This window comes from Patella vulgata, chromosome 7 (assembly GCF_932274485.2).
Source record: "Patella vulgata chromosome 7, xgPatVulg1.2, whole genome shotgun sequence".
Classification (NCBI taxonomy): Eukaryota; Metazoa; Mollusca; class Gastropoda; family Patellidae; genus Patella; species Patella vulgata.
This window is the reverse complement of record NC_065885.2, coordinates 63,377,069-63,401,462: the sequence shown is the minus strand read 5'-3', so window position 1 is coordinate 63,401,462 and position 24,394 is coordinate 63,377,069. Positions and strand designations below refer to the sequence as shown.

At 39.4% G+C, this 24,394-nt stretch overlaps 1 protein-coding gene and 1 long non-coding RNA gene across 2 annotated transcripts in view; one reads left to right on the top strand and one right to left on the bottom strand.

Annotated features, from left to right (window-relative positions):
* Positions 1-24,394, bottom strand: part of LOC126827249 (alkaline phosphatase) — a 44,902-nt gene that overhangs the window by 2,084 nt on the left and 18,424 nt on the right. Inside the window, exons 4-9 of the mRNA XM_056102542.1 lie at positions 24,045-24,214; positions 22,856-22,957; positions 22,401-22,503; positions 7,046-7,186; positions 5,392-5,583; positions 1,172-1,276 (exon numbers count right to left, since the gene is read on the bottom strand). Coding sequence (XP_055958517.1) covers positions 1,172-1,276; positions 5,392-5,583; positions 7,046-7,186; positions 22,401-22,503; positions 22,856-22,957; positions 24,045-24,214 — 813 coding nt within the window. The remainder of the gene's footprint in view (positions 1-1,171; positions 1,277-5,391; positions 5,584-7,045; positions 7,187-22,400; positions 22,504-22,855; positions 22,958-24,044; positions 24,215-24,394) is intronic.
* On the top strand, positions 10,034-16,715 carry LOC126827285 (uncharacterized). Its single transcript, XR_007682637.2, has 2 exons — positions 10,034-10,175; positions 16,400-16,715. It is a non-coding gene; the product is annotated as an uncharacterized LOC126827285 (long non-coding RNA).

Genomic DNA, 24,394 nt, shown 5'->3' with positions numbered 1-24,394 from the left:
TCATTTTCAAAAATTAAAGATTGTTCTTGATACCAATTTGGTTTAACATTGTTCTTTAAGAACATTTTTGTACGCGTTTTTCGTAAAGATCGGTCTTTAAAGATTGTTCTTGCATAAGTTTTATTTGAATACTAATTTCTAATAACCCTAATTACCCTAATTACCTAATTAGCCCAAATAGCCAGGAGATGAAAAGAGATGGAGGTCATGGATTAACCCCGAAACAATTAGAGCATCATTCTCTTTGGATATCTGGTTTGATTGATGAGTTTCCAAATAATCGTTATAAAGAACATCGTGGGACTATTTAACAAACTTTTGTTCGCTGTATGGGTATAAACCGTTAAGGGCAGAAATAAATTGTAAATGTACATGTTCTATTTATACAGTATTTGGCCTGACAAGGACGGCTGTCTAGTCGTTCGGATGGGACGAAAACCCGAGGTCCCGTGTATACATTCGCGTGCACGTAAAAGATCCCAACTGGAATTCGATATAAGAGTAGGCCGTAGTGCCGCTGTCCGGGCAAAATTTCCCTCATAGCACACTGTATGGGTATGCCCGTCTTCATTAGCCCAGTTTGGATCAAAACAGTATGACGTTAAACTCCTTTTCATTTCATTTTTACAATATATAAATCGCTATTTCTACAACGTGAAAGGCACGGGTCCGAATCTAGTTATAGTGTTATGAATCGTCGGCTTTCCCTGGATATATAGTGGTTTAAGGGAAACAGGAGATGCTACATATATATGCACAGTGTTTAATCTCGGTTCACAGAGAGAGAGAGAGAAATGGGGTTTAACGTCCACTCGACACAAACTAGGTCATTTCGGGACTAACATATGGTTTAATTTTATTTACATAATTCGCTTGCGCGTAGGGGTCTTTAGCAGTGGGAGGAAACCGGAGGACTCGGAGAAAATCCACGAGGTTGGACAGGCGACTCTACTCCTTGCCACGTACAACCGGGGATTCGAAACCACGCCAGTCGACTCAATGACAGACTTTATGATACATTGCGCGCACGCTAACCATTCAGCCATCCACCCCCCCCCCCCGGTTCACAGAGTAATCCCACAAAATACAATGGCATAGACAATACTTAATATTAGATCCACCGGTACGTGTTTAGCAGAAAGAAATCATGTTTATTAAGAAGTTCGCTTACGTGTGTGATGATGAGAAGCGTCGTGTCTGGGCGATGCATGACCTGGTCCAGTACCATAAATTAAAGTTGTATAATATTTATTATCACTGGCCTTTCCAGCTACACCTGAAAGAGAGAAAGAGAAATGGGGTTTAACGTCCACACGACACGGACTAGCTCATTCCGGGAGATGACGTATGGCTCAATTATATTTCAATAATTCGCTTGCGCGTAGGAAACTTTAAAAGTGGGAGTAATCCAGAGGAGCCTGAGAAACCCAACGTTGGAAGGCGACCCTACTCCTTGTCACGAACAAGTAAAACCATCAAATATCATAAATATTATAAGCCGTATAAACACAAATATATATCGTAGTTATTATAAGCAGTATAACCACCATATATCATAGTTATTTTTAGCCGTATAATCACCATATATCATAGTTATTATTAGCCATATAACCACCATATATCATAGTTATTATTAGGCGTATAACCACCATATATCATATTTATTATTAGCCGTATAACCACCATATATCATAGTTATTATTAGCAGTATAACCACCATATATCATAGTTATTATTAGCCGTATAACCACCATATATCATATTTATTATTAGCCGTATAATCACCATATATCATAGTTATTATTAGCAGTATAACCACTATATATCATAGTTATTATTAGCCGTATAACCACCATATATCATAGTTATTATTAGCCGTATAACCACTATATATCATAGTTATTATTAGCCGTATAACCACTATATATCATAGTTATTATTAGCCGTATAACCACTATATATCATAGTTATTATTAGCCGTGTGACCACTATATATCATAGTTATTATTAGCCATATAACCACCATATATCATAGTTATTATTAGCCGTATAACCACCATATACCATAGTTATTAATAGCTGTATAACCACCATATACCATAGTTATTAATAGCTGTATAACCACCATATATCATAGTTATTAGATGTATAAGCACTATCTTGCATCATTTATAAGAAAAAAAAATGTGAATTTTATTTTTGAATTGACAAAAGACAAAATGATCCTTTGTTTAGCCGCATATCGAATTTATTGCAGAGCATGTTTATTCTCTAATATTGCGTGATGTACAGTAAGCGTAGAATTACGGATATGGCCTTCGTGGTGCCCTCTAAAATAGTAAAAGCCCATAAAACAAGCAACAGACAATAAACAAGGAATCATGCTGCGTCGATATAGTGTTCATTAGCAGTTGTTATTATTTGATTGCGGGATTTATTCTCTGCGAACAATGGGCTAAAAGGAGGTATTCGTGTCGTTAACGGTGTAGATTATGTTTCAGATGTATATTCAGAAATTGAAACTGCTTATCTACCAAATAAACACTTAAGTTTAATGGCAGATATTGAAAATAAATGCGTCTATGGTGATTATCAAATCAGATTATTTTGCATGAAATGTTGGTACCGTTTTCGCGGTTCGATTTGATGCCCGGTTTGGCTCGTGCTCTTATGATTTTTAGTCACAAAAAGGCGACCTTGACCATTATAGTTATGAGAGAGAGAGAGAGAGAGAGAGAGAGAGAGAGGGTAACGTCCACTCGACACCAACTAGGTGATTTCGGGACTAACATATGGTTTAATTCTATTTCAATAATTCGCTTGCGCGTAGGGGTCTTTAGCAGTGGGAGGAAACCGGAGGGCCCGGAGAAAACCCACGAGGTTGGACAGACGACCCTACTCCTTGTCACGTACAACCAGGGAATCGAAACCACGCCAGTTGACTCAATGACAGACCTTATGATACAGCGCGCACTTGCTAACTATTCGCCCCCCTCCCCCCTGAGAAATGAAGGAAGGAAGTAATACAATCAATAAATTCTCCATGTTATAACCAAGAGTAGGTTCCACATGAAAACACAGAATCAAAGAGTGCGCAGTCATGCTGATACACAAGGAGCGGTGTCAAAAAGGGTACCGAATCAAACCGCGAAACCGTAATGGAATCAAAAATGCATTGAACACGACATTCCCGTGGGTGTAGGCGGAAGTTTGTTTTTCAATAAACAGGAAATCCGTTTGTCGCATTACCGTTACATACAATTCATTAATTGTGGAAGAGCTACAGAAAAAATATATAGAAGCCATCATATTTGCTGAGCTGAAAGCATAGACAGTCTTTGTTGGCTCATTGCCTTCAACAACACCGGCATTGATTCAACGATCTGCACCTTCACCCTAAGGACAAGGACAGCTGTCTAGTCCTTCGGATGAGACGAATAACCGAGGTCCCGTGTATACATTGGAATGCACATTAAATATCCCTTGGCAGTTGGAATTCGATATAAGAGTAGGCGATAGCACACTGTATGGCGTATGCCCGTCTTCATTAGCCCAGTATAGCAGCAGAACAGTAGGACGTTAAACCTCATTTCATTTCATTTCCTTCACCCTAAGACCCGATCATACCACCACCCCACCACGTCACGTGGGTTGCACATAAAATACATGAAGTTTTACCATCAGTACCTACCCGGATAATGAATGAAGACGTACGTACATCATGCAGTGTGCTTTGTGGGAACATTTTTTAAAACAGCAAAAAACAAAATTAATTTTCTTTCTACACGAAAAAGTCACTCTCTAAATGGGCAAACCATTTTATATAGTCATCTGCAATTACAGCAATTAATAGCTAAATATACGCATGATTGAATGAAACTTTTCATCTCATCGGCCATATTATTTAACGTAAACGCTTCCCTCGGGTAATTATTATTGATTGCCACATTATAGACGGATGACGCCATTTTTACTGGTATAACTCACGTTTTATGAGAGTAAAATAGTTTTTACTTTATAAATTAGTGTAGCATGGAATCGTCGTCAAGCCGATAACAGTTCGCTTGTAATAAATATAACATTGAAACAGTACCCCCGAACGTCACAAAAAGATGTAATATCTAAATAGAACCCCCGAACGTCACAAATAGATGAAACATTGAAACAGTACCCCCCCCCCCCCCACCACCACCAACGTCACAAATAGGTGTAGTATTGAAACAGTACCAACGAATGTGGTAAAAAAAAATATTTCCATAATTCGCTTCCACGTTGGGGGGGGGGGGAGGGGGCTTTACCTGAGGGAGGAAACCTAAGCACATAGAGAAAACATAGGAGGTTGGACAGGAGACATTACGTCTTGTCACGTTCAAGCGGGGAATCTAAACTACGTCTCTTGACCCAATGACAAACATTATGATCTAAACCATTCGGCCACCCAACATCCCCTTTAAATTACAGCTTCCCGGCAGGTGTAAATTACGTTTATACTCAGAGAGAGAGAGAGAGAGAGAGAGAGAGAGAGAGAGAGATAAATGGGGTTTAACGTCCACTCGACACAAACTAGGTCATTTCGAGACTAACACATGGTTCAATTTTATTTCAATAATTCGCTTGCGCGTAGGGGTCTTTAGCAGTGGGAGGAAACAGGAGGACCCGGAGAAAACCCACGAGATTGGACAGGCGACCCTACTCTTTGTCACGCACAACCGAAGAAAGAATCGAAACCCCGCCAGCTAACTCAATGACAGACCGTATATGATACAGCGCGCGCGTGCTAATCCTTCTAGAATAAATAGATACCCCCAACTTGTAAGCAGCCTACACAGTAAAACAACGAAATCTCGAACTTCAAAAACCAATGTATTTGTATTCGAGAAAAACAAGGTTCGAATAAAACATACTGTCAAATATTTCGATCAAAGATACAATTACAAATATCTGGCTAGCAATCAATGACATGTTGTCAATTGGTCGTTAAACCTAATGAGTTTGGTTCTGGGAATTGGTTGTGATTGCTAAAGGTAAATGCGAGGGGGTTCATCCTTGTATTTATAAGATCTGTCAGTGTCAGTTCCGTTCTGTTCTTTATTAACTTTGAGTATAAAACTCATCATTATACATATAATTACAATATTTAGATAATCTACAGTATGTACAATATAACAAAGTGAATAAGTTGAGAGTGGAAATTTAAATTATATATCTATAATGTCATCAAAATTAGTAATTTAATATTACGGTTTATATACTAAACATCATTTAGACTGTAATCATTTAGGCTTTCTACATCCTTTTTAATTCCATTATTTTTTAATGTCAGATATAAATAATGTTAATCAAAGGCCTTTTAGGGTGATTAAGATCAATTATTAGTATTCAGTATCTTACCTAAGATTGGGTTTCCTCTGGCCGGATAACCTGCCATAGTCATCGTATGTGAATGATCCGCAGTGACCAAAATCAAAGTGTCCTTCTCATTCGTAATGCTGGCTGATTTTGCTACGGCTTGTTCTAAAGCAAGTGTATCGTGAAGAGCATCAAAGGCCCGACCCGAATGATGAGAATGATCGATGTTACCCCCTGTATAAAAATAACAAAATACACATTTACAAAAATTAAACCCAAAAACAAATTTATACAAAAATAAACAAAAATTAAAGCTAAAAAACAAAAATGCATTTAAATCAAACCAAATGATGCGTAAATAAACTTGTCTCGCAATCGCAATGATGCGCACGAGTGAGATTTATTTTAACTATACGAACCAGGAAACTCTGATGTGTGACGTCATTGTACTCAGCTAATCGATGCATAATTGTAACCCACTACCCTTCCCCAAAGCAACAAAAAAATAAATAAATAAAAATAAAAACATGCCATGTTTCATGTCTATGTACTTAAATTAGCGGAGCTGTTTGTTATTTTTTTTTTAAAGCGTCGCTCCAAGAAACAGAAGAACATTACTGAGAGCGTGGACTCAGTTCCTGGTGCAACAGTTGAATATAAATTAAATGAAATGAAATGAAATGGAGTTTAACGTCCTACTGTTCTGCTCCTAACCTGGGCTAATGAAGACGGACATACGCCATACAGTGTGCTATGAGGAAATTTTGCCCGGACAGCGGCACTACGGCCTACTCTTATATCGAATTCCAACTGCCAAGGGATCTTTTACGTGCATTCCAATGTATACACGGGATCTCGGTTTTTCGTCTCATCCGAAGGACTAGACAGCTATCCTTGTCAGGCCCTCCGTCCTGCATCACTGACAAGGGGGAACCACGCCGGAAAATCTGGATGAACTTTCTCGGCCAATGCAGGGATCGAACACCCGACCTCCAGGCTAGCGAGCTAGCGTCTTACCCACTCAGCCACGTGATCCCCCGAAGAGAAATTAAAGATACGTTATGTAAGAATGGTCGTGCTAACAGTTCAAAAATAGATAATGCAAATGAATACATTGAAAATTGTTAGTTTCTGAGCGAAGTCATGAGGCTTTGAAGTGTTCACAATATAGTCTCGATTGTCAAGTACCATTGTTACGATAATAAGCAAAGTCTCGATTATCCATTCATAAATTATACATGGCGATCTTGTTTCAATCCATTGAAAATCGCAACCACCCGATCGTCTACAGAGTTGATCATGGGCTTGTCATGTGAATAAATATCTAATTAATACTTTATATAACATAAAATTGAGTCCAACAAAAAAAAAGACTTGCAAAAGGCAGATTTAGCGCTTACATAATGCTTCTTTATAGGTCCCTTACAAAGAAAATTACCCATGTGTATCAAGCTTTAAGGAGGTAAGTCTCTAACTCAATATTTTCCATAATATTCGAAATTAAAAACACGAATTAGAATTCAAAATTAATCATTTTCAATCAATAATGATGTTATTATCTTGCTGTGAAACTATAGAACCCTAATATCCAATATCTAAGACACGAAAAATGAAACAAAAAATAGAGCCATGCGCTCTTTAAATGAATTCGATTAGTTAGCAAAAAGTAGAGCCATGCTCCCTTTAATAGACTCACCCTCCACTAATAAGAAGAAGCCATTGTTGTTTTTTTGTAAGATTTGTATGGCTTTCTCGGTCATTTCAGCTAATGTTGGGTCCTTGGTATCCTGCGTCTCTTGTTCGTAACTGTAAGACATGTGGGAACTATCAAATAAACCTGGAATCAAATACAATGGATTGTTTTAATAGCATTTAGTAATTGAACTGGAGTATACAGGTCACAAGTCTAAACGTCGCTCAGTAATAAGCAGTAATTGTATTCCATAGAATTGTGACCCATATAAATAAAGTGGAGTTCAAAATGCTGTATTAATGGCGTCGGGATGAGCCATTTCAGTGTGTGAAATTAACATGGGATCAAATAAAATGGGGTTCAAAATGCTGTACTAATAGCGTCGGGATGAGCCATTTCAGTGTGTGAAATTAACATGGGATCAAATAAAATGGGGTTCAAAATGCTGTACTAATAGCGTCGGGATGAGCCATTCAGTCTGTGAAATAAACCTGGGATCAAATAAAATCGGGTTCAAAGTGCTGAACTAATGGTGACGGAATACGCCATACAACCTGTGATATTAACCTGGGATAAAATGAAATGGGGTTCAAAATGCTGTACTAATAGCGTCGGGATTGGCCATACAGTTTGTGAAATTAACCTGGGATAAAATAAAATGGGGTTTAATAATATAACGACGGAATATGCCATGGCGTGTATGAAATAAACTTCGAATGAAATGAAATGAGGTTTAACATCCTGAACAAACCGGACAAATAAAGTCGGGATACGCCATTCAGTGTGTTATATAAACTTCGAATGAAATGAAATAGGAAATGAAATGAAATGAAATGGGGTTTAACGCCCTACTGTTTTACTCCGAACTGGGCTAATGAAGACGGGCATACGCCATACAGTGTGCTATGAGGGAAATTTTGCCCGTACAGCGGCACTACGGTCTACTCTTATATCGAATTCCAACTGTCAGGGGATCTTTTACGTGCACGCCAATGTATATCCGAACGACTAGACAGCTGTCCTTGTCAGGCCCTCCGTCCTATAATTTCCTACAGACTAGGATTCCGTTACGTGCACCGAAGTGTGTAACAGATGGGTCTGAATTTTCGTCCGATTCATACGACTAAACATACAATCCTCGCGATCTATGACAAGCAAACGAAGGGCTAAAAAAATTCGGGAATGTTATTTTCAGTCTTTCGAGGATTGAAACTGGAAAACAATCGATTTTCGATAAATAGATACTGCTTCGATAAGAATATAAAAATATGTCAATCTAATAAAAAATGTTTGATAAAAAGAACTGATTTGAAATGATATACTATATAGATATACATCTGAGATAAAATATGGAAATAAACTTCTGGTTATTGCTTTGATAACATCTAATTATCGTGGGAACTCTAATTTGATTAAAGCGTGATGAACGCCATTTGTACGGCGCAGTTAGTAAATACGCGAACGGGAGGAAAAAACTTAACAGCGTCAACTTCTATACTTGCACACTATCAATTTTAAAATCGTATAACTAAATAAAATTCAAAGCTGGAATCCCACGGCCGCTGTCAAATGTAAACAGGAATATTTGAAGAGCGCTGAGCGGAGCGAATAAATCTGTATACAGCCAAGTATGGAAGACCAAATGGGACAATATTCATGATTCTTGTTTCTACATTCCAGTTTGAACATTTTAGACACGAACGCAACATTCTAAACTAATGATTCTTGTTTCTACATTCTTATGTCAACATTTCATGCACAAAATCAACATTTTAAACAAAAAATTGACTTTATGTTTCATTTTCGTCGTTTTATCGGTAACTTTTATATATCATTAAATATTGAAATTAAAAAATAATTTCTTAATTTTACACGACAAAGAAAGCAATTCATTGGTTTCTGAAAGTATCTAAAAAAAAATCTGGAATTTGAACTCTTAAAAAATATTTTCTACGTTTCAAAAAGTCTACTTTGCTTTCTAATCTATAGTCTGTATCAAAGTTGTACACATACGCTAACGCCCTCTGGTGTAATAATGTTGATAATTCATTATATTTTTCTGGACATTTTCATTTCAAGATTTTAACTTCAAGACTTCTTGAAACGTCCTATCCAGCCGAGTAGACTCTGTATCTTGTCATGTCCCGTGTACACATTGGCGTGCACGTAAAAGATCCCTTGACAGTTGGAATTCGATATAAGAGTAGGCCGTAGTGCCGCTGTCCGGGCAAAATTTCCCTCATAGCACACTGTATGGCGTATGCCCGTCTTCATTAGCCCAGGTTAGGAGCAGAACAGTAGGACGTTAAACTCCGTTTCATTTCTGTATCTTGTCAGGACCTCAGTCCAGCACCACTGACAAGAAAAAACAATGCTGGAAAATTCCGAGGAATATTGTCGCCCTATACCGGGGTCGAACACAGGAACTTCTGGTTAGTGAGTCAGTGTCTTACGTGGCTCCGTCTACCATAGGCGGTTTGGATGGCAGAATGGTTAGCATGTGCACGCTGTATCATAAGGGTGTCATTGAGTCAACTGGTGTGGTTTCGAATCTCCGGTTGTACGTGACAAAGGCTAGGGTCGCCTGTCCAAACTCGTGGGTTTTCTCCGCCCCCCCCCCCGGGTTTCCTTCCACTGCTAAAGACCCCTACGCTCAAACGAATTATTGAAATAAAATTGAACCATATGTTAGTCCCAAAATGACCTAATTTGTGTCGAGTGGACGTTAAACCCCATCTCTCGCTCTCTCTCTCTCTCTCTCTCTCTCTCTCTCTCTCTCTCTCTAACGCACTCAACATGTTTCGTATAAAATTCGGTACGTACCCTCGAACAACGGGTAAAATGTCAATGGAGTGATTAATAAATAGCTGTACCAAAAAAAGCGTCATCTGATTACCGGGTAGTTTACAAATTATGGCAGAATAATTAGATGAAACGAATTATTATTAATTTAAGTCAATCATAGTTTATTATACTATTTAATATCTTCCAGCGACTCCTATAAAAACTAAAACTCGTATAGTTACATGCTACACAAGAGAGTTTTGTTTTTTTGTAAATCAATCCTCAGTTAAAATGGCGCAATTGGTTAATATTTTCGTTGTGTTTAGTTTATGTTTCGTCTTAATACAGGGTAAGTTTTGCTCTTTTCGTTTCGTGGAATGTTTCCGTACAACAAATGCACTGAAATGAAATGGGATTTAACGTCCTCTGTTCTGCATTCTGCACCGAGACTAGGTCATTTTGGGACTAACATACGGTTCAATTTCATTTCAATAATTCGCTTGCGCGTAGGGATCTTTAGCTGTGAGAGGAAACCGGAGGACCCGGAGAAAACCAACAGGTTTGGAGTTTGGAGAGGCGACCCTACTCCTTGTCACGTGCAAGCAAAGAAATCGAAACCACGCCACTTTACTCAATGGCAGATCTTATGATCTAAAACGCATGCGTTATGCCATTCGGCCACCCTCGACCTCTGTGCACCTAAAGGAACCATTGAGAGAGAGAGAGAGAGAGAGAGAGAAACCGTAGGACCCGGAGAAAACCCACGAGGATGGACAGGCGATCTTACTCCTTGTCACGTACAACCGGGGATTCGAAACCACACCAGTTGACTCAAGGACAGGCCTTATGATACAGCGCGCACATGCTAACCATTTAGCCATCCAACCGCCCAGGAACCATTGACAGTTGCAATTCGATGAAGGGTTGGCGGAAACGCCGCTTTCTGGGCAATATGTCCCTCATAGGCCGGGGGGGGGGGGCACGGTGGCTAAGTGGGTAAGACGCTGGCTCGCTAGCCTGGAGGTCGCTTGTTCGATCCCTGCATTGGCCGAGAAAGTTCATCGGGATATTCTGGCGTGGTTCCCCCCTTGTCAGTGGCGCAGAACGGAGGACCTGGCAAGGACAGCTGTCTAGTCGTTCGGATGGGACGAAAAACCGAGGTCCCGTGTATACATTGGCAAGCACGTAAAAGATCCCTTGGCAGTTGGAATTCGATATAAGATTAGGCCATAGTGCCGCTGCACGGGCAATAATTATTTCTCTCATTTCACGCCTGTATGGCGTACGCCCGTCTTCATTAGCCCAGTATAGGAGCAGAACTGTAGAACGTTAAATCCCATTTCATTTCATTTCCCTTATAGGCCCGTCTTAATCAGCCTGTTTGGTGGAGAAAAGTTGGAGGTTAACGCCTTCCTCATTTTATATCATTTCATTTCAGGTCGTTGGCGCTAAAAATCAATTGTCAATCTCGTTTATTTAGAATCCGTTATTTTAATTGACACATAACCATGAATTCGGCGGGAAACATACTTTCACAAATTTACTTAAAAAGCCATAGTAATTATGTACTTTTCCAAACAAATTAACGCACAGAGTGTAAGAACAGATCCGGATATCGAAACCTGCCCGAAGAAGTAGGTATGGATGGGTTTTTTCCGCTAAAAACTCGTAGACTAGTTTCCGGAGATTCTGATAGAGCGGATGTGTCGAAGACAGGGAATCACCCGCGGTTCCATTTTAATTACCCATACCAGTACTTACATTTCAAAAGTCAATTTCAATTAGAAGTGTTAATAAGGTTGTTTTTTTTTAGGATAATCGAAGGTTATGTAGTTTGGGTATTTTACAGAGACATAACCCAAAACTCAATTGTTGACAAAAATCTATGGATAATAATAATAATAATAATAGGAGTCTTATATAGTGCTAAACTCCAAACAATAAAGTCTGCTCAAAGCGCACACAAAGTCAATTCTAAGTTTATTTTTAATATTTAGAAAACAGGAATGTCTTTAATTTAGATTTAAATATTGAAAATGTTGGAGCAGATTTTAAAGCTAAAGGGAGGGCATTCCACTTCAAAGCCACTGAAACTTGAAATCATTTAAAACCAAGTTTTTTCAGTTTCCATTTTGGTACTGTAATATAATCCGGCGCTTTAATGGAGGGTTGGGTGGCAGAAAGGTTTAACGCGTGCGCGTTAGGCCATACGGTCTGGCATTGTGTCAAGTGGCGTGGTTTCGATTCCTAGCTTGTACGTGGCACGTAGTAGTGTCGTCGGTCCAACCTCGTGTTCCGATTTCCTCCCACTGCTAAAGACCCTACGCGCAGGCGAATTATTGGAGTAGAATTGAACCATATGTTAGTCCCGAATTGACTTAGTATTTTGTGCAAATAATAGACTATTTAAAAAAAGTGAGATATTTTTATTATAAATTTTAACTGTAAATAATTATATATTTTAATCAGATTTATTATAATTAAATTATATTTGATTTAATGTGATATATTTAATAGTGATCTATGATGTGATTTTAAATATTTACTGATCCGTGGTAATTGATTAAAGATACATTATGGAAGATCAGATAAATAGTTGACAGTTCTCACTATAACAGTTAAAAACTAGATAATTTAAAGGGAATTTGCTGAAAATTTCAGTCAAATTGATCTACGCTGAACCGAGATTATAGCGATTGAATATTGGGGCTAGCCTCGATCATCATTACTAAAGTCGGTACGATCTCGATTATCCAGTTTTTGATTTAATTATGAATGGAAGTCGAACAGGAAATCGGAACCTAATCCAGTAAATATCGCAGACTAGCGATGACATCGAGAGTTGATTATGGTCTGGATAAGTTAATTAATGTCTAATTAATAATTTAGATAACATTTCAGACCTATAGAAAGACCTGCAACAGGCAGATTTAGCTCTTGCATAATGTATGTTTAAGTTTGGATATATATATATTTTGTGATTCAATTTAGTCTTTCTCGCAAAATTCACCATATGTCTGGCGCAGTAGAGCCCAGTTGGTGCTGGCGCGTCATTAAACAATATTTCATTTTAAGCTGTTTATTACTCGAATTTACCGAAAGGGGCAGTAGTAAGAATAAAAAGTAAAATATGAAAAGTGGTATCAAATGTTCTAGAAATATAATTTTCTCAATAAAACCTATTTGTTTACCATCGGGCATGACGTGGCTTTAATAAACCTAAGGATTGTGTGCACACAATATTTATATCGATGAAATATGAAAAACAGAGGGTAACTATGAACATGTATGTAACAATCCTACTTTCTTAATGCGGTGTGGGGGGGGGGGGGGGGTTGGATGGCTGAATGGTTAGCGTGCGCGCGCTGTATCATAAAGTCTGTCATTGAGTCGACTGGCGTGGTGTCGAATCCCCGATTGTACGTGACAAGGAATAGGGTCGCCTGTCCAACCTCGTGGGTTTTCTCCGGGTCCTCCGGTTTCCTCCCACTGCTAAAGACCCCTACGCGCAAGCGAATTATTGAAATAAAATTAAACCATATGTTAGTCCCGAAATGACCTAGTTTGTGTCAAGTGGACGTTAAACCCCATTTCTCTCTCTCTCTTTAATGCGATGCGGGGCCGTGGTGGCTAAGTGGGTAAGACGCTGGCTCGCTAGCGGAGAAAGTTAATCGGGATTTTCTGACGTCGTTACCTCTTGTCAGTGGTGATGGAAGGAGGGTCTGATAAGGACAGCTGTCTAGTCGTTCGGGTAGGACAAAAAACCGGGGTCCCGTGTATACATTGGCGTGCACGTAAAAGATCCCTTGGCAGTTGGAATTCGATATAAGAGTAGGCCATAGCACCGCTGACCGGGCAAAATGTCCCTCATAGCACACTGTATGGCGTATGCCCCGAAGGAGCAGAACAGTAGGACGTTAAACCCCATTTCATTTCATTTCATTTCATTTAATTCGACGCAGAGATGCCGGTATAGTAAAGTTCAGTGGCGTGGTTTCGAATCCCCGATTGAACGTGACAAGGAGTAGGGTCACCTGTCCAACCTCGTGGGTTTTCCCCGGGTCCTCCGGTTTCCTCCCATTGCTAAAGACCCCAACACGCAAGCGAATTATTGAAATAAAATTAAATCATATGTTAGTCCCGAAATGGCCTAGCCTGTGTCGATTGGACGTTACCCCCCCCCCCTCTCTCTCTCTCTCTCTCTCTCTGTATAGTAATGGTGTCTCTGGTTGGCCAGCATGCCAGCATTAACTAAATGTTGTTATAATTTATCATTGCTTGATAATGACTAGAAAAGCCTAGTCGAAATGTCGCTCGGTAATAAGCAGTAATTATATTCCATAAAATTGTGACCTGTATATTCTAGTTCAATTACTAAATACCATCGAAACAGTTACATGGCAATAAACTTTATCACCCAATAATACATTTTACACTAGATATCGCTTGTGTGATAATCTACTGTGATAATCTACTGCGATATCTCCTTTTTTTTGTATTTTTAAAGAACAGTTCATTTTGTATTAAAAGTAACTTCTTTTTTTTTTTTTATTAAAAATGAATTATTTTTATTTAATTGAGCGTGATGGAAACACTGGGTCAATATAAAGGACTTTGCAATGGTTGAATTACCACAGTGTAAATTTACAGAGAACGTAAATTTACCGCACTTTCTATTTACCAGAACAAGTTATTTTACACTTACTGTAAATTTACATACTGTTTGTAAATCTAAATCTACCACTTAGGAGTAAATTTACAAGTCAGTGTTAAAATACAGTCAATTTACTGGCAACTTTCTGCCAGTCATTTTACGGTAAAAATACACAAATATTATTTACAATGTAGTTGATAGGTCAATATTTCAAAGAACGATTTGGCAGATGCCAATACAATTAATTCTCTCTGCAGTGTCTCAACTGAACGTTAACCTAGCTTCAAATTCAAAAGAACAATTCCCTCAAGAGCATTCGCATCTAGAAAACAAATTGGGTACTGGTGGAAACATTAACGTATATCACCTATCTACCGTACGTAATCAACACAAACACATCACATATTTACTGAATAAAAATATTGTTTATAAAAAAATGTCTTTGACAAATAGCTGGAGGTAATCATTGGCAATAATAAGGTCAAATTGCCTTTTGCAAAAACCCTTCAAACAAAAAAAGAGCAAAGCAGTAATTTAATTGGCGAGATGCTTAGGGAAGTGACAAATGACCCCCTACGCAAAAGCGAATAATTGAAATGAAAACGAATCAATGTCAATCTCTCTCTCTCTCCCTCTCCCTCTCTCTCTCTCTCTCACCAGGCCCGTAACTAGGGGTGGGGCACAGGGGGGAGGGGTGCAAAAAGTTTCAACCCCACCCCCCCTGCCTGTGAAAAAAATTGTCGACCATAAAAACACTAGATATACAATGCCCATTAATTTTGCAGCACCCCTGAGAACACTTCCCGTCCCCCTTCGTTGCTCTAAGCTAGTTACACCCCCCCCCCCCTTTCTCTCTGTTGAGTTATACTCGGGATTCAGTGGTTTTCTGACAATATAAACAGTCCTTTCATCGCGTTCGAACACATTTCCGTGCCGTTATTGTGATTTTCTGCCTTACTTCACGAAATGGTTATTGTTCTGGTTGTAATCTTTTTAACTTTAATACAATCAACAATTCATTCTATTTTATCTATAATTTTAGTAATTAAAAACACGTTTTATACTATTAGTTTTCTCTTATCTCGCCCTGTTTAAACAAAACAAATGCCATTTTAAGTTTAGAAAATCTGTTAATGATAATAGTTCGATTAATCGATGTTAATGTATTTAGCTAAAGGACCAATAATATTTACTATATTGAAGAGTTCCCAGGGACAACATCAAGACAATGGAAGCCTTTTACTTCGTTTTTTGTTTGGATGAACGACAATCAATCAGGAATGAATGGAAAGAAATGGGGTTTAACGTCCTACCTGTCCAAGATGGACATATTCCACGCAGCATGCAATGAGGGACATTTTGCCAGGGACAGCAATTAAATTCTAAATATCAAGTGTTATTTACGTGTATATACCAACTTGTTCACTGCGTTGTTTTCGCCCCATCCGAGCGGCTATACTCTATTCTTACCAGACCTTATTCTCGCACCACTGACAAGGGAAAACAACGCCGAAAAACTTGAACCCGGAACTTCCAATTTCTAATATCATCGAATCTCTAATATTTCAGATTTTCGAATATCTTAGATTTTCTAATATTTTCGATGTTCTAATATTGTCCATTTTCTGATATCATCGATTTTCTAATATCATACATTTTCTGATATTGTCCATTTTCTAATATTGTCCATTTTCTGATATCATCGAATTTCTAATATTTTCGATGTTCTAATATTGTCCATTTTCTGATATCATCCATTGTCTAATATTATCGATTTTCTGATATTTCGATTTTCTTTTTTCGATTTTCTGTTGATATTTCTGATTTTCTGTTGATTTTTTTTCCAGTTTCTAATATTTTCGATCTTTTTTATATTTTTGCTCAGTTTTTAATTTTTTCGATTTTCTGATAATTTTCAGGTTTTAAAGTGAATGAAAGATCAGGTGATCAACAGGTTTCCGCCAATGCTGCACCGCCACCAGTTCACAGTGCTGATGTTGGTGAAAGTAAAGGCTGCAATGCGTTTGGGGACAAGTGTAGCTGGTGGGCTGGATGCTGTGAGGGTATGAAGTGTGATGGTTTCTTTAATGGTGTCTGCTGGTACGATTGGAAAAAATAAAGAAACCAAAAAAACATTATAACAAACATTTCTGTCCCCTATTATTCATGTTATATCTTTGAATACGCACCTTCGGCTAAATAATAAATGCTTATGGCGGTTTTCGCCAATTCTAACTGGCATTTGAATTTTTTACTTAAAGCTCCAACAAGATTCCGTGACTGTTAATTAATGTGTATCAAACTGTTTTCAGTTTTTAGTCAAAACTTTGAATTTTCTTCATAAATATTAAGTGACAGCTGCAGTTAATTTTGAAATGTGTATTTATTCGTTTATATGTTCACCGTTGTATCCGTTTGCGTGCACGTTAATAAAAACTTAATAAAAATGAAATGAAATGAAATGGGGTTTAACGTCCTACTGTTCTGCTCCTAACCTGGGCTAATGATAGGGTGACCCATGTACTCACAGAAATACAGTCCACCGCTGATAGTTCGAGACTACCACTGAAGCGTGCACATTCGCCGTGCCGAGACCAAATTTCTGACAGTATGATACTATAAATAGCCATGGCACGTGCAATTCTCTACAAATCTATCAACTATTACAGCCGTAAAAAATTTATTGTTGACGATTTTGAATAGCAGTAAAATTAAGCTTCTTGGTTATTACAGCAGATTTAGAAATTACGTTCGTTTCATTTTTTAAATCGCTTTATCATTAACTGTACCGTTAAGAGTGGCATCTTTTGGTTTAGTACAAATAATATCTCTGAATCACTCGGGTTAGACAGGAACATGATACTAGCAGTAGTTTCATTTTACTTTTACAAGCTTCTTAAAACGATTGTTGAGCTACCTAACGTGCTTATTTCTAAATTCAATTTCTTGTTCTAGCTTTCTGTTATGTTTCGTAAAAAAGTTGTCTTGATTATCCCGACCTGTCAATCAGACGTAGAATGGTCGATAGACTGGTTAAGCGAGACTAATTTCAAAACAAGGGCACGTAACCTATCTTTTACTCAAAAGTGTCTGGATGTTATGGACGACTCTTGGAACCAGTTTTCAGTCTATTTTTTATACATGATTAATGGTCATAGCTTATTAAGTACAACATGATCGTTTATTTAGTGACTATAATTGTGTGAAACTGATTTGAGGCCTGGCATATATATACATATTGTGGCGTAATTGTCGAGATATATGGAGATATTTATTTATGGTGGGTCACCCTACTAATGAAGACGGGCATACGCCATACAGTGTGCTATGAGGGAAATTTTGCCCGGGCAGCGGCACTACGGCCTACTCTTATATCGAATTCCAACTGCCAAGGGATCTTTTACGTGCACGCCAATGTGTACACGGGACCTCGGTTTTTCGTCCCATCCGAACGACTAGACAGCTTTCCTTGTCAGGCCCTCCTGCATCAAAAAACTTAATAATTAGAGAGAGAGAGAGAGAGAGAGAGTGAGAAATGGGGTTTAACGTCCACTCGACACAAACTAGGTCATTTCGGGACTAACATATGGTTTAATTTTATTTACATAATTCGCTTGCGCGTTGGGGTCTTTAGCATTGGGAGGAAACCGGAGGACCCGGAGAAAACCCACGAGGTTGGACAGGCGATCCTACTCCTTGCCACGTAAAACCGGGGATTCGAAACCACGCCAGTCGACTCAATGACAGACTTTACGATATACAGCGCGCGCACGCTAACCATTCAGCCATCCACACCCCCCCCCCCCCCCCACACACACACACCCCTTAATAATTAGAGATTGGTGAAGGGAAGGAGGGGGGGGGGGGCTTATCTGTACCAAACGGGATACTTAAGACGGGCATGTAGTGTGCTATGAGGGAAATTCCGCCTGGTCTTCATTGAATTTCCAATTATATTACGTTTACGCCGACCTGTACTATGGGCACAATTTTTGTCTTATCGGGACGAGTACATGTGGTTCCTCGCTAGGCCCTCTGCTTGAAATTAGTCCGATGATGAACCCGGGGAATTGTCTCGACCACACCAGGATTTAACCCGGTCACTCGCCTTTTCACATCTTCGTGTTGCGTCTTCGCATCTTTGCCTCCGGTTTTTGTTTCTATGACAGAAGTTGTGGGGATATGGAAATATCACTTTCAATCACCATAAGATTTTAAACCCCACATGAAAATCTTCAATCAGCAACAATTTCAAACTGATCGTGCATTTGAATGGAGGCGGGGATGGAGGTAGGGTTCCAGCGGTTAGGATGTCGTGCTTCATGCTCTAGCTTGAGATCGTTGTTTCGCCCACTGGTATGAGCGTATTTGGCCTTGCGACAGCGTCGCCTTCTCAATAATAAAAAAAGACAACTTATCTGCCATATAACCATTGATGGAAGCGGAGAAAGAGAGAGACAGAAATGGGGTTTAACGTCCACTCGACACAAACTAGGTCATTTCGGGACTAACATATGATTTAATTTTATTTCACTAATTCGCTTGCGCGTAGGGGTCTTTAGCAGTGGGAGGAAACCGGAGGACCCGGAGAAAACCCACGAGGTTGGACAGGCGACCCTACTCCTTGCCACGTACAACCGGGGATTCGAAACCACGCCAGTCGACTCAATGACAGACTTTATGATACAGCGCGCACGCTAACCATTCAGACATCCAACCCCCCGATGGAAGCGGACGTTAAACACTTAACAGAAGGAGAATGAAAGGAGGTGATTAATCTGATGTCAGAGTACACTTGTATAGGATCTGGAATGAGATTAGTTGCGTTCAAGCACCTGATTACAACCTCGTGTACAAATTAAGTCGTGGATAATCCTTTATGAATCGGATCCGACTCATCTCTCTGACTGTGTGTTATCGAGAGAACAATTTTCTCCTAACGAGGATATTCTTAGAACAAGTAAAACGAACGTATTGAAGAGCAGGAAATTATTTAGATTAAAAAGATAAAAAAAAACCTCTTCATCATTACAGTTCTTTAATTTAGAATCAGTCTTTCGAGAAAAAATCTTTAAGATTTTTTTTTAGATTAAATCTCTTTCTCCAGCATTACAGAAACAAAACAGATTCTTTAAAAGGAGGATCTGGTTTTAGATACAGAAGAATCAGGAATCGAAATGCACTACTTGACAGCAAATTAGTTTCGAAATTATCAGAAAATAACGTCAAATAATTTCCTTTAATCTTCAAGTGTTTTTCTAACAATGGCTTTGTTCTTCATAACAGTGCTTGTATATTATGCAGTATTTAAAGTAACTATGGGTGATGGGCTATGCGGGATTGGCATTTTTTGGAAAATACCTATGTTGGCTGATTAGTATCAGGGTGGGGGGGTGGCCCAATGGTTAGCACGTGCGCGCTGTATCATAAGGTCTGTCATTGAGTCAACTGGCGTGGTTTCGATTCCCCGGTTGTACGTGACAAGGAGTAGGGTCGTCTGTCCAACCTCGTGGGTTTTCTTCGGGTCCTCCGGTTTCCTCCCACTGCTAAAGATCCCTACGCGCAAGCGAATTATAGCAACAGCCCGGCAACCCGGCAACCCGACATCACGACAATTTAACTCGACACCATGACAACTCGACAACCCGACATCATGACATTTCCACCCGACAATACCACATTTTCACTTGACACCACGACATTAAAAATGTCGCAAAATCGCGTAAAATGTCATATTTTCGGGTTAAAATGGCGCGATGGCGTGATGTCGGGATATCGGCCATATTCCTCTCAACACTATGATCATGTACACTGGTGCCGGTGTTGTCCAAGAAAGTTCCCCGGGATTTTGAAGCGTGGTTTATCCCTGTCGGTACTGCAGGACAAAGGGCCTGGCAAAAAACAATGTCTAGTTGTGTAGATGGGACAAAAAAAGACAAGCTCCTGTGTACACATGCCACGGTCCATTGAAAATTTGCGTCATAGCTCTCCGCATAGCATATGCCTATCTTCAATATCCCGATTGGCGCAGACAAGTAGGAAAATTGAATGAAATGAAATTGGGTTTAACGTCCTACTACTATGTTCAACCGGGACATCGAAAACGCTAACCATTCTGTCATCCACCACACCACACCACGGCTATTGGTGCTGATTCGCTATGAATACATTATGAATACACTTGCTCCACCAATCCTCAGACATTCAGCAATTCGTCGTGGCATGCTCCCAATCAACCGTCCAATCACGATTTGGGGCAATCTGACCCACACCTCTTGCAGTGCCACAGCCAATTCTTGCAGTGTTGTCGGTTGACGTTGACGTCGACGAACACGTCTCCCGATCAAATTAGACGTAACGCACTATATACTAAAGCAAAGACTCGCTAAACAGTAAATCGTATGCAAGAACCAATAGGGAAGCAAACATGGATAGGATAAACCAGCACGCGGCAGTTTTCATCAACCCTTCCTTGAAGTGTTAAATTTGATAATGAAGCCCTACCACGTGTATGGCGCTATTGCGTGTCGCATGTGCAGCTCAGTGGTCCTGTTGTTGCGGTATGTGAACCTACTCTCAAAGCATGTCAAGTGTTCATGACTATTTATCATATCGCACTCTGTATAGGTATTTACATTTCAATATCCCCTACTTTTTCTTTGAAGAGTATAATTAACGCACGGTTCGTAGTAAAAATTAATATGAGAATTTCTATTATAAGGTCAAAATTGAACAAAATCACATGAACCACCGAAGCACCTGTTTTTCAGTTTCACTAGTATCGGTGCACGGGCGCTGAACTGAGCAACCAGCCAGTTGCTGCCAGTTGCCTTTAGTTGTTGTCAGTTACCTCCAGTTGCCAAAGTGTCGATGGACGCCTAACGCGTAGATGTGTCTTCACAAAAAGCCTTAATCCTATTCTTGCAGGGACTATTAATGTACATCCTTTCTTCATTTCCTTTTTATTTTTTCTATATCTTGGTCTGAAGATCACATGATATGATCAAGGTTCTATTGAAATGGCGTTTTTCCCCAGAACATTAATCAATAAAGACAAGACAGGAAACGGAAGCTGTGAGCCACCAAGACGTTTTTAATGAAACGAACAAATACATTTATATTAAAAGCCCTCATATGGTAAGTAATCGTAGTAAATACGTCTGTTATAGTACGCGGATTGGGTGGCCGAATGGTTAGCACGTGCGCGCTGTATCATAAGGTCAATCATTGAGTCAACTAGCGTAGTTTCGATTCTCCGGTTGTACGTGACAAGGAGTAGGGTCGCCTGACCAACTTCGTGGGTTTTTCCGGGTCCTCCGGTTTCCTCCCACTGCTAAAAAGACCCCTACGCACAAGCGAGTTATTGAAATAAAATTAAACCATATGTTAGTCCCAAAATGACATAGTTTGTGTCGAATGGACGTTAAACCCCATTCCCCCTCTCTCTCCCTCCCTCTCGGAATTTAGAGCTTTAAAAGTTAATAATAAAATCTTGAAATTAATTCGCTGATTTAACGGGTAACCAATGTAGTGATGATAAGGGAGAGGGGTCTCACATGGGCCAAGTCCGTTGGGAGATGCTAATCATAGGCCGGTTGGGGAGGTTCGGGTGTTTCCGGAATCCAAAATGGCCGCTTTATATTAATAAATTTTTTTGGGAATACTAACCCTTATCCTAACCCTAACCCTTTTTAGAAGACTGAACTTGGATCTAATTTAACGTTTACCCCTCTTAAAAGGGTTAAGGTTAGTATTCCCCAAAATACTCATTTATAAAAAGCGGCCATTTTGGGCTCCGGAAATTCCCGAACCTACCCAACCGGCCTACAATTAGTATTTCCCAAGTCCGTTCCCCAATCCCATTCAGACATCCTGAATAAAATATTGTTTATAAAAAAAAAAAAAAAAATTACTACTTACCTAAAAGATAATCAGTACTTGCCGGATCAACATGAGATAAATCAGTTGCGTTCCATACAAACTTGGCTTTAACACCCCGTGTAGCTTTCTCTTTTTGCCATTCCTTTAAATAAATAAATAAATACATATACCTGATCAAATGCCATTCCACCACTCATCCCCACCAACGGAATTCGCGTGGTCCAACATCTGTAATGTAGACCATTCAAGGGAGTGGCGTGGTTTCGACCCCTCGCTTGTACGTGACAAGGAGTAAGTTCCCTACCCAGCCCAGCGGTTTTTCTCCGGTCTGTCTGATCAACCTGACAGATCCTCTATTCATGATCCAGTAGGTCCACAGTATTTTGTTGGAAGCAACATCTGGTCTCCAAGCTCTATCCCATCTTGTTGTTTATGTATGTTGTTGTTCTTGAGTTTGGCGCTCACGATCGACATTAAACTTGGCTCCCAATTACCTCAATAAGATTTCGACCGTCTTGTCTTTGACCGTTGTGACCATTTTCTGGATCCTTGTGACCATTTGGGTAGAAATAATGTCTTCCGCCTCCCATAATAACCTTCAGATAAATTATAAATGAATGAATGAATAAAACGAGGTTTTACGTCCTACAGTCTTCCCCAACCGGGCTAATAAAGACGGACATACACCAAGCAGTGTGCTATGAGGGACATTTTGTCCGGAAGGCAACTGAATTACAGCTGTCAGGGTGTTTTTTTTAACGTGCACGTAAGATGTACACATGACCTCGGTATTTCGTCCTGTCTGAATTACTAGATACTGTTCCAGAATACCCAAACACACATTTCTAGATCCAGCTTTAGTTAAATGAAAGACAAACACCATTAAAGATGCATTACGTAATTGCTACGTCCCCGGTTAGATCTATTTGATAAGGCTAACTTCAAGTTTGGTCAAGGGCTAGCGCTAATCCCAACCTCTCCCCCAAATTCTTAAACCTAACCCAGGATCTAGCTTTAAAGCTTACCCGAACCTAACCTACAATCTCGCCAATAATCATGTGCACTAACCTTTTTTACATCTCAGCGACCTTGACGAAAATTGTACTGGCCTTAACAAATATATATCGAATTGGCAAATAATCAGAAATGAAATGGAGTTTAAATTCCTACGTTTCTGCCCTAGTCAGACTAATTAGGGCGGGTAATGATTATTCAGGTATAATCCCACTAAATAAGATAGCGAGCCACTGGTTGATCTTTCTTTGTTCTCTTTGCCGCGTTCTGTCACCCTATCAATTTTCTTGGATGTTAGCGATGTATCCATCCATCTAAATAGTATATTGGTAAGTGCAGGAGGACCGCACTACAGGTAAACAAATGTTATAGGGCAAGACGCACAGCCTACACAAACATTACAAGGTTGATACATAGTATATTAATAGACTTATTTTTTTGAAAATCCCAATTTCGACCAAAATCAATACTTTTCTTTGTTTTGTCTGTAGCTCAATATTAGACTTTGCGCATTCCTACTCATTTAGCCCACACGGGTCACATATATAAATTCAAGTGAATGAATCCGGGGCACTAGCTGTAAGCATCAACTGAGCTGTACTGTAGTGATACACTCACAAATATATAAAATGATCCCGCGACACCTCCCCCCCCCCCCCACACACACACCTGTATATCTTTGTTATCTTCGACCAACTGTTTTGCTATATCCTTGCATCCTCCGTGAACATCGGTCATTTCATTATCTCCTTCCCAATTTCTATTAGCAACACTAGCATAGGCTCCTGCTGGAGTAGCATGAGTTATTCGGGTAGTGGTAACAACGCCTGCTGACTTTCCTGAAATTAATCATTCTATGATCATTGCAGTATTAAAATACAGTGTTTCGGTCATTTTGAGATTAGCATGCGGTTATGACGCTGCTAGAGTAGCATGAGTTATTCGCGTAGTTGTAACAACGCCTGCTGACTTTCCTGAAATTAATAGTTCTATGGCCATTGAAATACCAAAGTACGTGA